The following is a 13,544-nucleotide window of genomic DNA, read 5'->3' as shown; positions in this document are numbered from 1 at the left end:
CACAACCTTAATGGCTGGAGTCTTCTGCCACATATTATGCCCAATCCTATTTCCTATAACTTCTGTCCATCTACTTTGGTGCTGCCTTTTGCTGCCCCATGGAACAAATCTAAACTTTCTCCAGCAGCTGATGCCTCAAAGATTCAAAGGCAACTATTTTCACTGAGGATGCTTCTGAGCCCCGTCCCTCATTTGTAAGCATCCATGGAAACATGCCAGCCTGCCATAAAGTGATAATGAGAGGGCAAGTCTGAGGAGCTGTCCACGCTGAATGAGCCTGGCCCTGTGTCCATTGCTCATGTGAGCGTTCTAATGTGAGCTACAGGTTGATTTCTCCTGATTTTCCCCATAGTACTCGGGAATAGCATTACTCCCGCTGCGGTATCTGTGGTGGGTGTGATTGCATTAGTACTGCCAGTTTTTTATCGTCTCTATTTCTGATGTTTTTCCCTGTGACTTTGAAGTTCCTGCCCTTTGAATTGAGATTCAACATTGTGACTTCTTTTGGCTGACAGTGAGACAGAATGTCAGCACGCCATCCTGGGCTAAGAGGCATTGCAGACTTCCAGTTACTCTTCAGTGTCCTGTCACTGGCATGAGTAGAACCTACTGCCACCAGCCTACTGGTGCAGGGGAGCTGGGAGATGTTGGGGCAGGGCCCCCGGCAAAGCCCAGCTTCTGTCTGCTGGCCCCCAGCTCGTGCACAGACACTGAAGCAAAAATGAATGGTTACCAATTTAAGTCACTAAATTTTGGAATGGTTTGTTATGCATCGTCTGTGGCAAGATAGAATTACTACAGAAATTATGTGGGCCAGTAAATGCAGAGAAAGCCATACTAACCCCTCCTCATCAGAGTATAATTTTAAAAGAACTAATAGGAGATTTGCAGAACTATTAACAAACTGTTCTGCCAAACTGCAACTTTGAGTCTCTTTTGAAAACTGTGGTTAAGAAGTAAATAAGTATGTATATCTCATCAACCAAATAGCTAATGACAAAATCAAACTCAATTTCCAAAGAGACATGGGATGTTAAGGGTTTCCTATTGGAGACAGTTAATACACTCAGTCAACATGTATTTAACAAGTACCTGCTATGTGCCAGCTCTGTTCTAGGCCCTGGAAATTGAGTGTGGAGAAAGTGGAAGGGTGGAACAAGCTTGGAGTGTCCAAGGTATCAGCAGAAGTAGGGAGAGAAGTAACCTGGTGCAGGAAGAAGGGGGCAGTATTCAAAGAGGCCAGGACACCTGCCCCACTGCTGGCTGCAGGGGTTTTACAGGAAGTAGACTGCAGTTCATTTCAGAGTATTGACTGCATGGCGTGATTCACTCCTGGCAGCTGTGGGGAGAATGGATTATCGGTGGCCAAGAATGGAAGCGGAGAAATCAGTTCATTCATTGGGTCATTGTGGTTGCAACTAGAGTGTTGCAAGGATGGACTGAAGTAAAAGGCTTGAGATCTATTTTGGAAATAGAAATCAAGATTTCCTGATGGAATAAATATGAGTGAAAATGAAAAAATATGAAGCATGACTCGTAGGTTTTCAGTGTGGGAAACTTTGAAGGTGTTCAGTGGTGCCATACCTGTAGATAAAGAGAGACTGGAGGAGGAACGATGCGGGAGGGGGAGGTCAGGGGTTTGTCCCGATGGTGAGATCTCGAAGGGGATCTGTCGAGTAGGCTGCGGCACATACTAACCTGCTGTTCAAGGCTGAAGATAAAAGTTGGGCAGTCATCCACACAGAGATAGTGTTTTGGCAAAGAGCTAGAGGAGTTCAACTAGAAAAAGTTAAAAATTTTTAAAATTTAAACTATAAGAAGCTTTAAATTTTAAAAAAATTTTAGAAAAAAATAAGTGGGAGGATTAAGCTTTCAGAGCAGGCTGACATTTAAAAGCCCAGCAGAGGAAGAGGAGACAGAAGAAGAGGCTGAGGGAGAAGTGAGAGCACGTGAAGCTGTAGAAGCCAAGAGAAGGAAGTGTTCCAGGATGAGAACCGGCAGCGCAGGCTGTGCTGGGCGGAACGCAACTGAGTCACAAAGTGAGGCGAGGACAGAGAAATGGCTGTCGGGTTCAGCAGTGTGCCGCTGATGGGTGGCTTTGAAAACAGAAGACAGTGGAACAGTGGATACAGAAGTGAAGATGAGAATGGTTGAGAAATGAATGGGAGGTGAGCTGGGGTGACCATGAGGCTTTGCTGAGAAGGCAGACAGAGATGAGGGGAAGGTAGAGAGGACCAGAGTTTAAGGTACTATTTCATTTCATTTTGTTTGAAGCGGGAGATAGAGGGGCACATTTAAATGACATTGAATGAATATATTTTTTATGTATCATAAACATATACAACTTTAAAAAGGGAAATGAGATAAGTAAATAAATAAATATGAAGAAATGAATGAATGCCAGTGCAGTTAAGTCAGCAGAGAGAAGAGCTGATACTGCGAGAGAAGAATTAGACAAGTGCATCTACATCTTTCAGAAGAGGAGAACAGGAGCACCGTGGGGATGTCAGCCTCTGGAAGCCCTTCCTTCCCTTCACGGTAGAGGGAAGGGCAGGCACTAGCAGTGGAGCACCAGTTGGCAGATTTGGTGATGGGAAGCGGAGAAGTACTGTCAGTTTGCTTGAATTTTCTCAGTGAACTGACTTTCGTTCATTTAAAGAGTCAGGGCTTCTGAGCCCAAATTCTGACAGCTTGAAATTTAATGACAGTGATAACCTCCTTTCTATAATATACTCTGAAGAGCAAAGCAGATGATAGAAGTTTAATGTATACTCTTTCATTTGATACTTTCCTCCAAATTACTGGTGTTCAGCTTTAAAACAGAACCACTCCGTTGCTCTAAATGCAGACACTTTAATGAGGAAACTTCTTAAAGGGAGGAGAATGGAATTAAGACCTTCCAAAAGTCATCACCATCCTTAGAACCAGTGGGTCAAAGGCGATTATAGCATGAGATCCCAGTGAGAGCTGTGGTCAGGAAGGCAGAGCCAACCGGTGTGATCAGTGATTGCAGAGACGGGCTGTCACTTTAGGGGCAGTGGTGTCCACGAGAGAAGGGGTGAGAAATACCCTACCTGCTCTCTCCGCTTGACTCCCGCTGCTGTTTCCCAGTGGTTGAACCTAGCCGGAAGCCAGCTGGCAAGGAAGCCAAGGTGATGTGATTCATGGTGAAGCCCAAAGCACTGATCTGGCGGTGAATAACCGGCACACTTCATGCCATTAATGTCGAAAGGCTTTGAAAACCACACCAAGCAGAAGTTTTACACCCAGTGTCCATGTGTAGAATGCATCTTATTATTTGGAAACCCAGCTGACCGTGCTCTTTGATGCAAGTCATCATGGGTACCTACAATTCTGACAGCTTTCGGAGGTAGTGCTTGTTTCTAGTCTTTTTTGTTCCTAGCCAGAAATATATATAAATACACACTGTGCAGCTAGGGGCCCTTACTTGCATACGCCCCTTCCAGGGCCATGAGAGAGCCCTAGAAATGTGTTCATATGTTCATATATTTTTGTAAAATTTTTGAAAGTAACAATACCTTAACTGCAGTGAATTAACACAGTGACCTCTCTCACTCTGTCTGGCGTTAGAGAGGTCTCCACCCTCTTCACTCCCACTACATGTAGTTTTAGCTCCCCTAAACCTGGGTGTGCTCCTGCTTTCCAGAGGCACAAGTGTCTTAGTGCAGATTTCTCCCACCCTTGGGTCAGCGTGATTAATGAACATCAAAGTGGACATTTGGCAGGAGAAAGTATAGCAGGAAAATAAGACAAGCTAGGACACAGGGAGCGAAGTCCTGGGGAATGGAAGGAAAGCACTGTCTCCTAGGCAGCTGCCCACCGAGTAGCGAAGGGTGCCAGGCGGCCCCAGGTGCCTGCTTATCTGTGTGGCCAGACTCAGACACTGCTCTTTGTATTTTCAGATGCAGATGGAAACCTGTGCCGAAGTAACCAACTGCTGCAAGTCACGCTGACTATGCACCGAATCATCATCTCCTCTACGGAACTGCTCCAAAAAGTTATGACCCTATATCCTTGCACACAGCGACGGGAACCCCAAAGTGGGGCTCATCCAAAATGTAGCCTGACATTTCAAGTGTGCTTTCTGTTGACTGGTTGGGAATAACCGTCAGTGTAAATTGTTCCATATATCTTTTCAGGGTGTGTGTGTGTGTGTGTGTGTGTGTGTGTGTGTGTGTGTGTGTGTGTGTGTTCATACGTGCCTGTTCTTTTGCATGCAGCAAAAGTGCTCCCAGAGGTGCTTAAAGAAGTTACCTGCAGTATGTCTGCCTGGTGAAGGCTGTTCCCTGTAGAGTAGTCAGGATCCGTAGACATCCTATACCGGCTGACAAGGGCACCAGCAGGACTCTAGCAGTGCTCCCTTGCCTGGCTTTCCTTCCCAACTTTTCAGGCCTCCCCTGGCTCAGGAGAAAGCTCCCGTGGCTACAGCATCCTAGAAGATAAGCTGGAGCCTTCTTGCCAGGCAGAGGCACTGATGACGCCCAGAGCAAACCCTGCTGGGTCCCAGCCCTCTTGTGGGTGTGAATCTGGGGAGGAGGGAGGAGGCGCCTGCTTTCCCTTTCTCACTGCTGCCTTGTGAGCTGTGGAGAGAAAAGGCCCGTAGGGGAGGTGAGACCGTTTAGCACCTGGAGTGTGTGTCCTGGGACTGAGTCACGACTAATCCTTTACTACTCTGCTGACTCCTCCCAGCTCATCTTATGGCCATTAGAAAAACTAAATACTAAATATGAAGAAAAAGAAGTTCATCACGCCTGAGTCTCTTCCCTAGCCCCACTCAGGAGTCTTATCCCCCACCTCCAGAGTCGCAGTTCCGTGGCCCCCAGAGGGTGGAGCGTGGGAGAGGTCTGTGCAGTGACAGGTACAGAGAATGTGCAGATACCTTGTCTGCAGAGAATTTTCAAACCTTGAAGCAGCAACTCAGAGGCTTTCTGCTTTTTGTTAACTCCATGTTCCAGTGATTACAAGCAGTGTGGGTGATCAGATGTTCCTTCCTCAAAAGGTGTTGACCTCGGGACCAAGCTGTCCCTGGGAGAGCCCCCGGTCCTGCCGCAGAGTGGCCCCCTGCCCTGCTCACGTTCCCTCTGCTCACAGACCCATTCTCTGCCAGTTACCTCTCTCTCCCCTAGACCCACAAACACCGCCTCTCACTGGCACCTGCCCCTCAGCCACAACACACTCGAGTGTCCCCAAACTAAAGCTAATCTCATTATCCCACTTGCCCTTCACTGATTGCTAGGTTAGAAATTTGATGCATCTTAAAATACTTTGCAGTCACTCTCTCTGATCTCTTTACTCCTGGTCCTTAACTCAACCATTGCTCCTTCTCAAGCGCTCAGACTTCCTTCTGAGAGCACCAGGGACCTACGATCGCTAGTCCCAGGGCTTGTCCAATCCTGTGGACAGTGACTGCCAGACAGCCTCTGCCTCTCCATGGAGCTCTGCCCTGGGGCTCCTTGCCTTCTCTGCTGTCCCTTCCCCAGGTCCCGTCCGGCCTCTTCCCTGAGCTGCCCTTGAATTCAGGAGCCTGCTGTTCTCCCTGTCACTTGGCTGGCCTGTGAGGTGCTTCTGTCCTGCACGTCCACGCTGCCCTTCTGTGCTGCTCGCTTGCGAGATGTTTCTCAAGCCTAAACCCTGTTTTGAAGATCTGGACCAGCTCTTCCTGCTGACACGTCACCATAGCTTGTTGAAAGACCTTCATCTGTTCACGAGCTCACCCCAACCCCAGCCACATCAGACCTGCTCTGACATCTGCGTTTCGTTTCCAACTTCAGCTGTGGTGTCATTGCCAGCTGCCTAAACCAGAAATGTCAGAAGCAGTCTTGGCAACTCCCTGGCCTTCACCGCCCACAGGCTCTGCCGCCCTGTCCTAGAGTTTCTGTTTCAGAATTGACTCTTCTCTGGTCTCCCTCCATTCCTGCGCTGCCGTCTAAGTCCAAGTCCCCATGTCTTTCCCAGCCCTCTGGCCCTACTGGTCATCTCCTGTACATGGTCCCTCTTGTATTTATTATCTGCATCACGGTGCTTTCCTTAAAATCAGCCAGGTAGGCAGTTGCTTCAGAACCTCTCCCAACCACCGGGCTCATGTGTGACTCCTCAGCTTGCTGGCCAAAGCCCTGGCAGTCCAGCCCAGCCTGCCCCTCCTGCTTCCTGCGGCGCTCCCCGGTCCCTTCCCCTCCACACTGCACCCCTCAGCACTCCAGATGTAGGGGGCCACTCCCAGGCCTTGGGCTTGGAAGCCCTCCTCTCTCTCTCTGTGCCTGGTAAACTCCTTTCACGAACTCTCCAAGGGGTTTTTCCTGACCTTCCAGCCCTCCTTCTGCTTCAGAAATACTTCTAGTGTTTTAAGATAGTCTTCTGGGGATTGCACATCCATTTGATTTCTTTCCCTTTAGTTTTACATTGCTTAAATCAAAGCCTCTCTCTTTTTCCCCTCTCCCTCCCTCTCTTCCTCTCTCCTTCCTTATCTGAATGTATTCTGCCTTCAAAAGCATTTTGCCTGTGACTACAGAAAGTGTGAAGTGCTCTTAGGGTGTTAATTAGTTGGTCTAACAGAACTTGAGTCTGTAAGTTTTGCAGTACTATAATATGTACATGTTATAAGTGGCTCTTTCAAACACTATAACTTATAGAACCTTGTGTCTAGCTGCTGAATTTTGCTAATGAGAGGTTCCAAAGGTATGGCAAGTTTAAATTACAAATGAAGAAAAAATAGAAACATGTTTTTAAAGAATATGTATTGTTTCTATTTGCCTGTCATTTTCTCCAATAGACTGGCCCTCCAGGGCAGGGCCCAGGGCTTCCTGATCTTTGTTTCTCTTGGTTTAGTGACCGTCTCATGGTAGCGTGCAATAAATGGTGCATTATTATAGGTACAAAACATTGCATGCTTTTCTTTGTATTTGCTAGAACTTTCAGGTCACATATCTGGGTTTTGCTTGAGGTTAAGATTTAACCTGAAGTAGAGAAAAGGATTCTAAGAGGGGAGTATGAAATAAAAAACTCCCTGTTATGGAGAGTCAGGTTAAGCACTGAAGCAAAATGATTTTTTTTCCCCCACACTTGGTTTCCCATTTTGTTTTTCTGTTTTGGTTTTTTATGGTACAGGGGATTGAACCCAGGCTGTTTGCATTGAGCTGTATCCCTAGCCCTTTTTTTTATTTTGAGACAGTGTCTCTCTAAGCACATAAGTTGTCCAGGCCAGGCTCAAACTTGAGATCCTCCTGCCCCAGCCTCCAAAGTGCTGGGATTACAGGTGTGCCCTACCACGCCACGCTGATTTCCGTGTTCTTTGATGTGGAAGTAATAGAACTTTTAGTTAAATAGGCAATAGGCTCAGGTGGTTTCCTGTTTTCCATTAGGTGGGGTCAGGGGAGATTCGTTTAAAAACATGCTTTGAATAGTTTAGAGGCCTGAAAAGCACAGTCAGCGCGATGTGGGCCCTCCCTGGCCACAACACTAGTTCTGGAGAGAAGAAAAGGTGTTTGAGTCTGAGGCTTTCAGCAAATGCTGAAGGTTACCCAGATCACAGACCCCTGAGCCTCCGATGACTCAGCCTGTGTGTGCTGGGTGTTTGGTCCCCACCCCCCAAGTGAGAAAAGGGCCTTTGCGGGGGGCTGCCTTTGCCAGGGCCTCAGGCTCTCATGACCTCAGGAGGCTGGGTTCGAGGGGCCCCAGCCCCAGCGCTCAGGTGGACAGGCGCAGTACGCACACTGCAACGTCTAAGCGCTGACAGGAGATGTTTGGAGAGAAGGCTGGGGCAGCGGGAGGAAGACGGGGCCCACAGTGATCCGCTGTGCCGGTGCACCACGCCATCTAATCGTTTTTAAAACAGGAGAGTAAGAAAGAGGAACAGAAGCTTCAACAGACAGAAAAATAACAAAAACGCAGACCCTACGAAGCGTTCACGTGCACTGCACCCGTGCCTGAGTCCCTTTGCTCTGAGGTGCTAGGCTTTCGTGTTGCTGTGGCGTAAAGAGGTGGAAAAGTCTCCTGCTGCGCCCGGGAGAGGTGGGCATCAGAACCTCGTGCTTCATGAAGTTGGCCGGGGGCCTAGGGCTTAGTTTTATTTTATTACCTTGGTTGATGTGTGAGGTTTTGTGGTTTTTTCTGTTTTGTTCTGCTGCTCAGATCTCAAGGACAGATTTTATAGGCAGTAAGTTTGTTCACATTTAATTTTTAAAATTGAGGGTCATTAAAATTACGAATGTCACAACCACAGCTCTGTAGTTTTTCAAGTTCAGCTTGTAAATCTTATCTTTTGTGTGCACCTACCGTGTTTCAGCAAGCAGTTTTAAAGGACTTTGGAAAATGTTTGGTTAACTTGAACAGTGTTAATGAAATACTTCCAGTGGTTTTAAACTACAGTAAAATATTTTACATTTTAGATTTTTTAATACTTTAGATGCCTCCCTAAATTCTAAATAGCTTTTATAACTGGACTGAAGTTATGAACAATAAAGCAAACATCTTAGATGTTCCCAAGCTGTCTATAAAATTAGGTTTCAATATAAAACCACAAGTCCAAAGCACTTAATTACACATTCTAAACTGAAATTTAAAGGCTACTATTCTAATATGCTTTTAAATGCTACAGGCTTATAAAGTTTCAAAATGCATGGTTGCCTTCCAAGTAAACATTAGCACAAGATTTTTACTCCCTTTTACCTTTCTATATTTAATTCTAAATTTTCCAAGGATCAGAACACACATACCCACTAAAGGAAGACCACTGCTACCCCAGTTAGTTGTGACTTCTGCTGGCTTGCTTACTGGATTCCTCTCATGGGCTGCACTAGAATTCATGGAACTCTGTATTGCAGTCGTTTCATCACAGATTTGAGGGGGAAGAGGCATGGCCTTGTGGGGCACACTGTCCCATAGGCTGTTTCTCAGTCTCTTGAGGGAAAGAAGGTGGTGAGACCCACTCAGCTTTGTCACTGGATTGGATATCTCATTTCTTCAACTCTTAAAACAAATGAGTATCCTTTCCCTAAAGACATGTAAATTTCATGACATTTTTCTGTTCTTCCCTGTTCTTGAATATTTAGGATGATGAGGACCCTTGAGGTAACCTCCAGTGCCCTCTGGATTATTCCCATGGCTTTGTCTGACTTGTCCTCTCAACTGCCAAGGTTCCTGTACCGTGACATCCTCTGGGTGCATGCGTTGTAACTTTCACATTATTCTTAACTATCATGACAGTGAATTATTATAATTGAATATATAATTCTTCCTTTTGTAATTCACTATGCAAATTTTTGCTGCATGAATCAGTTACTGGAAGCATTTTTAAAGATAGAAGGAGTTGCCCTCTTCAGCTTGCTGACTCAGTTGGACGCTAGTCTCTGGGACACAGGCAAGAGGTCATGGGGCCGTTCGAGCAGATACTTCCAAAGATGGAAGGTGCTTGGTTTCCGTAACAGTTGCTGTTTCCCTTAACCACAGCTCTACCTATAAAAGCGCCTTGGCAAAGAATTCACCAGGGGTTTGTCTGAAGATCTGCTATTTTGTAAGGTAACGTTTCTGCTCCTGCTTAGAGACTGGAGCTGGGTGAAGCAGAAGGCTCCAGCAAGGGACTCTAGGTCTTTCCTGACCTCCTGCCTTCCCCCCACATCCATAGACCCGTACGCGCTGCACACCCCAGAAAGGGCAGGCCTCAGTTCTGCAAAGTCCTGCGCGGAAGCCAGTGAGCTTCTTCTGAGGTACCTGAGCCAAGATCTTACACCAGTACTTTTTTTCAGTTTTACAGCATTTTGGTGTCAAGTGCCATAGGGAGGGATACAGGCATTTATTTTCATTCCTAATTATAAAGGTAATGTAGCTGATTATACATTTTTTAAATTCAGAAAGTAATATAAATCATTCACATCCAGCTACCTATTTTCGTACATTTCCTTTTTCCCACATGGATTTTTTTTAACATAGTTGGTATAAAAATGCGCCTAGTTTTATATCCTATAGTTTGCACTTAACTTTCTATTGAAAGAATGTTCTCTTTTTTTTTTTTTTTTTTTTTTTTGGTTTTTCTCCGGTACCGGGAACCGAACTCACGACCTTGCGCTTGCCAGGCAGGCATGTTTGCCGCTGAGCTAAATCCCCAGCCCCTGAAAGAATGTTCTCTAGTCCTTAAAGACTTTTTATAAATGTTGTTTTCCCTGGTGAGACAATATTCTAACGTGTGAAAAAGCATACTGTATGGGCTCATTGGCCCAGTTTTTGGACAGTCGGTTTGTCTGTAGTTCTCTCCTTTGTACCTACCTCTGATGCACACAATGCGGCTCCTTTGATTACCGCACGCCTGGTCTTATCAGAGCCCTTGTGTGTGGTGACACTGAAGACTGTCACTAGAAGATCACCTTTCCTCTCTGCTCCCGGCCTCAGCACTTTTACAGTGGGACACATTAGCCTCTCTTTCTCAGAGACCTCTTTTGTAGCTGCAAATTCCTGCGTGAGCCCGCCCATCTGAGCCCTTGGCTTCAGCGCTGGACTGTGATTTTTAATTCCCTCCCTGTAGGTATTGGATAACGGAATTCTGGATCATGTTTAAAGTGGATGCCAGCCTGATAAACACTATGGAGGAGTTCCAGGAACTGGTGAAAGCTAACGGGGAGGAGGCGCACTGCCGCCTGATCGACACAACTCAAATGTGAGTGTCATGGTTTGGGCTCTTTCCTTGGAGTCAGCGCCCTCCTGTAGTCCTGGCTGCTTGGCTATGGACTGACTCCTGGTGGGAACAGCTGCGCCCCTTCACTGTGCCGAGGAGCCCTCAGACGGGCAGGCCCGGGTCGTCTCACCAGAGCAGACGCTTGACGTTCAGTAGGAAGCTGAGAAACCTCCAGTGGCCAGCCGCATGTGACTCGTGTACAGGAGCAGAGAAAATAAATCCCAGTCAGGAAATCAGGTAGCAAGACCTTAACTAAGGTGCATCCAGACCATGAGAAACCGAGAGGGTGGTGGCTGGACTCTGCCCCTTCAGAAGCAGATGCAGAAGACGCTCTGACCTTGTAGAAGAGGAAGTGCCGGAAAAGGCATTAAGCAGAGGGTTTATAACATAGGTGTCTGGGAAAGATGCTTAAACTTCCAGGATTGGAAAGGGATCTCACGAAAATTTCAGCTTATTCCTTGCATTTCTCATTCATGTAATTGGCTCACTCTGGAAAATCAGTTTTTCCTAATTTTGAGGAGGGAAACATATGCATTGTATGCTGATAACATAGCCACATTATTTTGCAGTAGAGAAAATCTCTAGGATATAGAATTCTAGCAATGGAACATATTCTAGAGATCAGCTCATTCCAAGTCCTGATTTTCTGAGTGGGGAACTGTGACTGCCCTGGGATCGCAGGCAGACAATCTAGGGGCACAGCAGAGCTACACTCTCCACCACGTAGAAATGATTACACAGTTACCTTCCAGGGCCCCAAAGCAATCTCATCAGTCTGGAGTCTCTGTACTTCCCTGCTAAGTATTGTACAACTAGAAAGAGAAAAGAAAATTTTCTAAGTAACATTTTGGTTTTGTTTTTCCATTTTAAAGATAAAGAACCTATAGCCTGGACAATTCTCATACCTAAGTCTCCTTCCCCAGTATTTCCTGGCTGACCTTTCTCAGCCGATCATTTCTACAGTATATCTTTTAGGAATTACTCTGTGAGATGTTATCTGACCAGCTGTATTTGGGGAACAATGGGGTAAATTCTCCTTTTGCATTTGAGAAACTAACATATTCATTGGCCAAGAGAGGTATAGAATTTATACTATTTCTCAAGCTCACTGGATCCTTGAGCCCTTTTAGTAAGAGGCAGGGTACCCAGGAACACTACCTTGCAAAATACAGATTTGAACCAGCTGCCTTCCAAAACTGGACTGCTTTCCTCTGCTTCCTTAGTGTTGGGAATAGAAACTAATTAAGAAACACATGAGCTGTTTATGAGGAAATACAAAGGAGGGGCACTCTAGGGTCAGCTCAGATTCCTTGGTCATTGTAGAGGCTGGGGACATCTGAGGAAATCACTCCACTCTACCCAGAATGACTACAGGTTACTACATGTTTTTCCTTGCACCTAATGGCTTCTCTCTATGATTCTCTGACCCCTTCATGTATGAAAACTGCTGAGCTCCAACCAAACAGTGCCATCACCTCAGGAGCATGAAGGGACACCCCCAGCAGCCACAGAAAGCAGGCATAGCAGGGGCTGGACCAGGGAGTCAGGAAACTGGCCATGGCCCAAACCCCGCCCTTGCCCTGCCTTAATGGGAACTCACCCTGTGCCTGTGATGCATTCTAAAGGCTCTCTTGAAGCCAGCCAGCCTTCCTGGTTGCTGCCATAGAAAGACGGATTTGGGGAAATGCTGTAAATGCATTGTGTTGGCCAAGGAGAGGTAGACAAACGGTGCTTTGTCTATTTTGTGGGTGTCGCTAATGGATTTACTTGCAAAAAGCATTGCAATTTATTCCTTTTCCTTGGCTTCTCCTTTTCCATATGTACACACAAAAGCAATGCTCGTGACTGGTCCAGGAAACTTACTCAAAGGATAAAATCAAATACGAGCAAGAAGCGGAAAGTCTCTCTGCTCTTTGACCATCTGGAACCAGAAGAGCTATCTGAGCACCTCACCTACCTGGAGTTCAAGTCCTTTCGAAGGATATCTGTACGTACCCAAGGGGCAGGAGGAAACCTGTTCTGGGAGATTTCTGAAAATACATAGGGAAACTGGACAGCTTGTCTGTCGCAGAACACTGGAGGCCCCATCAGTGCTGGGGCGATTTCTCAGCAGACACTGTGGTGAGAACATAGGTGCCACCTGAATTCCTTTGGCTGCCCCTGCTGGGCTTCCCTTCTCTTGCTCCTTCCATGGCTACTCTGCCCCACCCCTCAGTCAGGTTGCATGGCCCCCTGCATACGTGACGTGAGTGCACACCCTTCCTTTATCCCTGATAATCATTAGCCTTCCAGAAAAAACAAACATTAATCTTCCTCCAAACAGCAGAGATATGTCCCCTCAGAGTTGGGATTCATTCTAGAATAGGCTTTTGATGGCTCTGGAAAATCCCACAATAAAATAGATGCTGCAGGTTGCCCCAGAACATACCTTCATCCCTAAAGTGGTGCTTTAGGGATGGTGACCCTAAGGAGGTGACCCAGCAGTTACCATGCTTCTAGACAGAAACTGTGCTGACCTCATCTTTGCTGTTGGGGCAACCTGGACTAGAGTGGGGAGGGGGGAAAGAGGGATTCTGATTTATCATCAAGAACGAGAGAGCATACACGTGCATCCTGTCCTCACTATAACCCTCCAAACTCCGTATGTGATACCAGAGAACAGTGGCATCAGATACCAGTGGGACCCGCACTGGCCAGCATGCTGCCCTGACAAGGGCACCCTCACTCCTCGCAGGCTGCACCCCACCCGCAGGCACAATCTTCGGCTTTGCTCTGAAATACAGATGGCAAGTTGCTGGATGCCTTCCTTGGAACAACCCATATACCCCAGGCAAGGGAATGGGAGCCAGCCCAGAGGGCT

At 46.7% G+C, this 13,544-nt stretch overlaps 1 protein-coding gene across 1 annotated transcript in view; it reads left to right on the top strand.

Moving 5' to 3' along the window:
- Rasgrp1 (RAS guanyl releasing protein 1 (calcium and DAG-regulated)) overlaps positions 1-13,544 on the top strand; it is a gene marked incomplete at its 5' end in the record, with an annotated part of 67,579 nt that overhangs the window by 29,694 nt on the left and 24,341 nt on the right. The window contains 4 exon segments of the mRNA XM_013512606.1: positions 3,924-4,029; positions 9,472-9,534; positions 10,535-10,666; positions 12,518-12,671. Coding sequence (XP_013368060.1) covers positions 3,924-4,029; positions 9,472-9,534; positions 10,535-10,666; positions 12,518-12,671 — 455 coding nt within the window.

Source organism: Chinchilla lanigera, unplaced genomic scaffold (genome assembly GCF_000276665.1).
Source record: "Chinchilla lanigera isolate Chin_1 unplaced genomic scaffold, ChiLan1.0 scaffold00015, whole genome shotgun sequence".
Classification (NCBI taxonomy): Eukaryota; Metazoa; Chordata; class Mammalia; order Rodentia; family Chinchillidae; genus Chinchilla; species Chinchilla lanigera.
The sequence above is the reverse complement of the archived record's forward strand: the minus strand, read 5'-3'. Positions and strand labels throughout refer to the sequence as shown.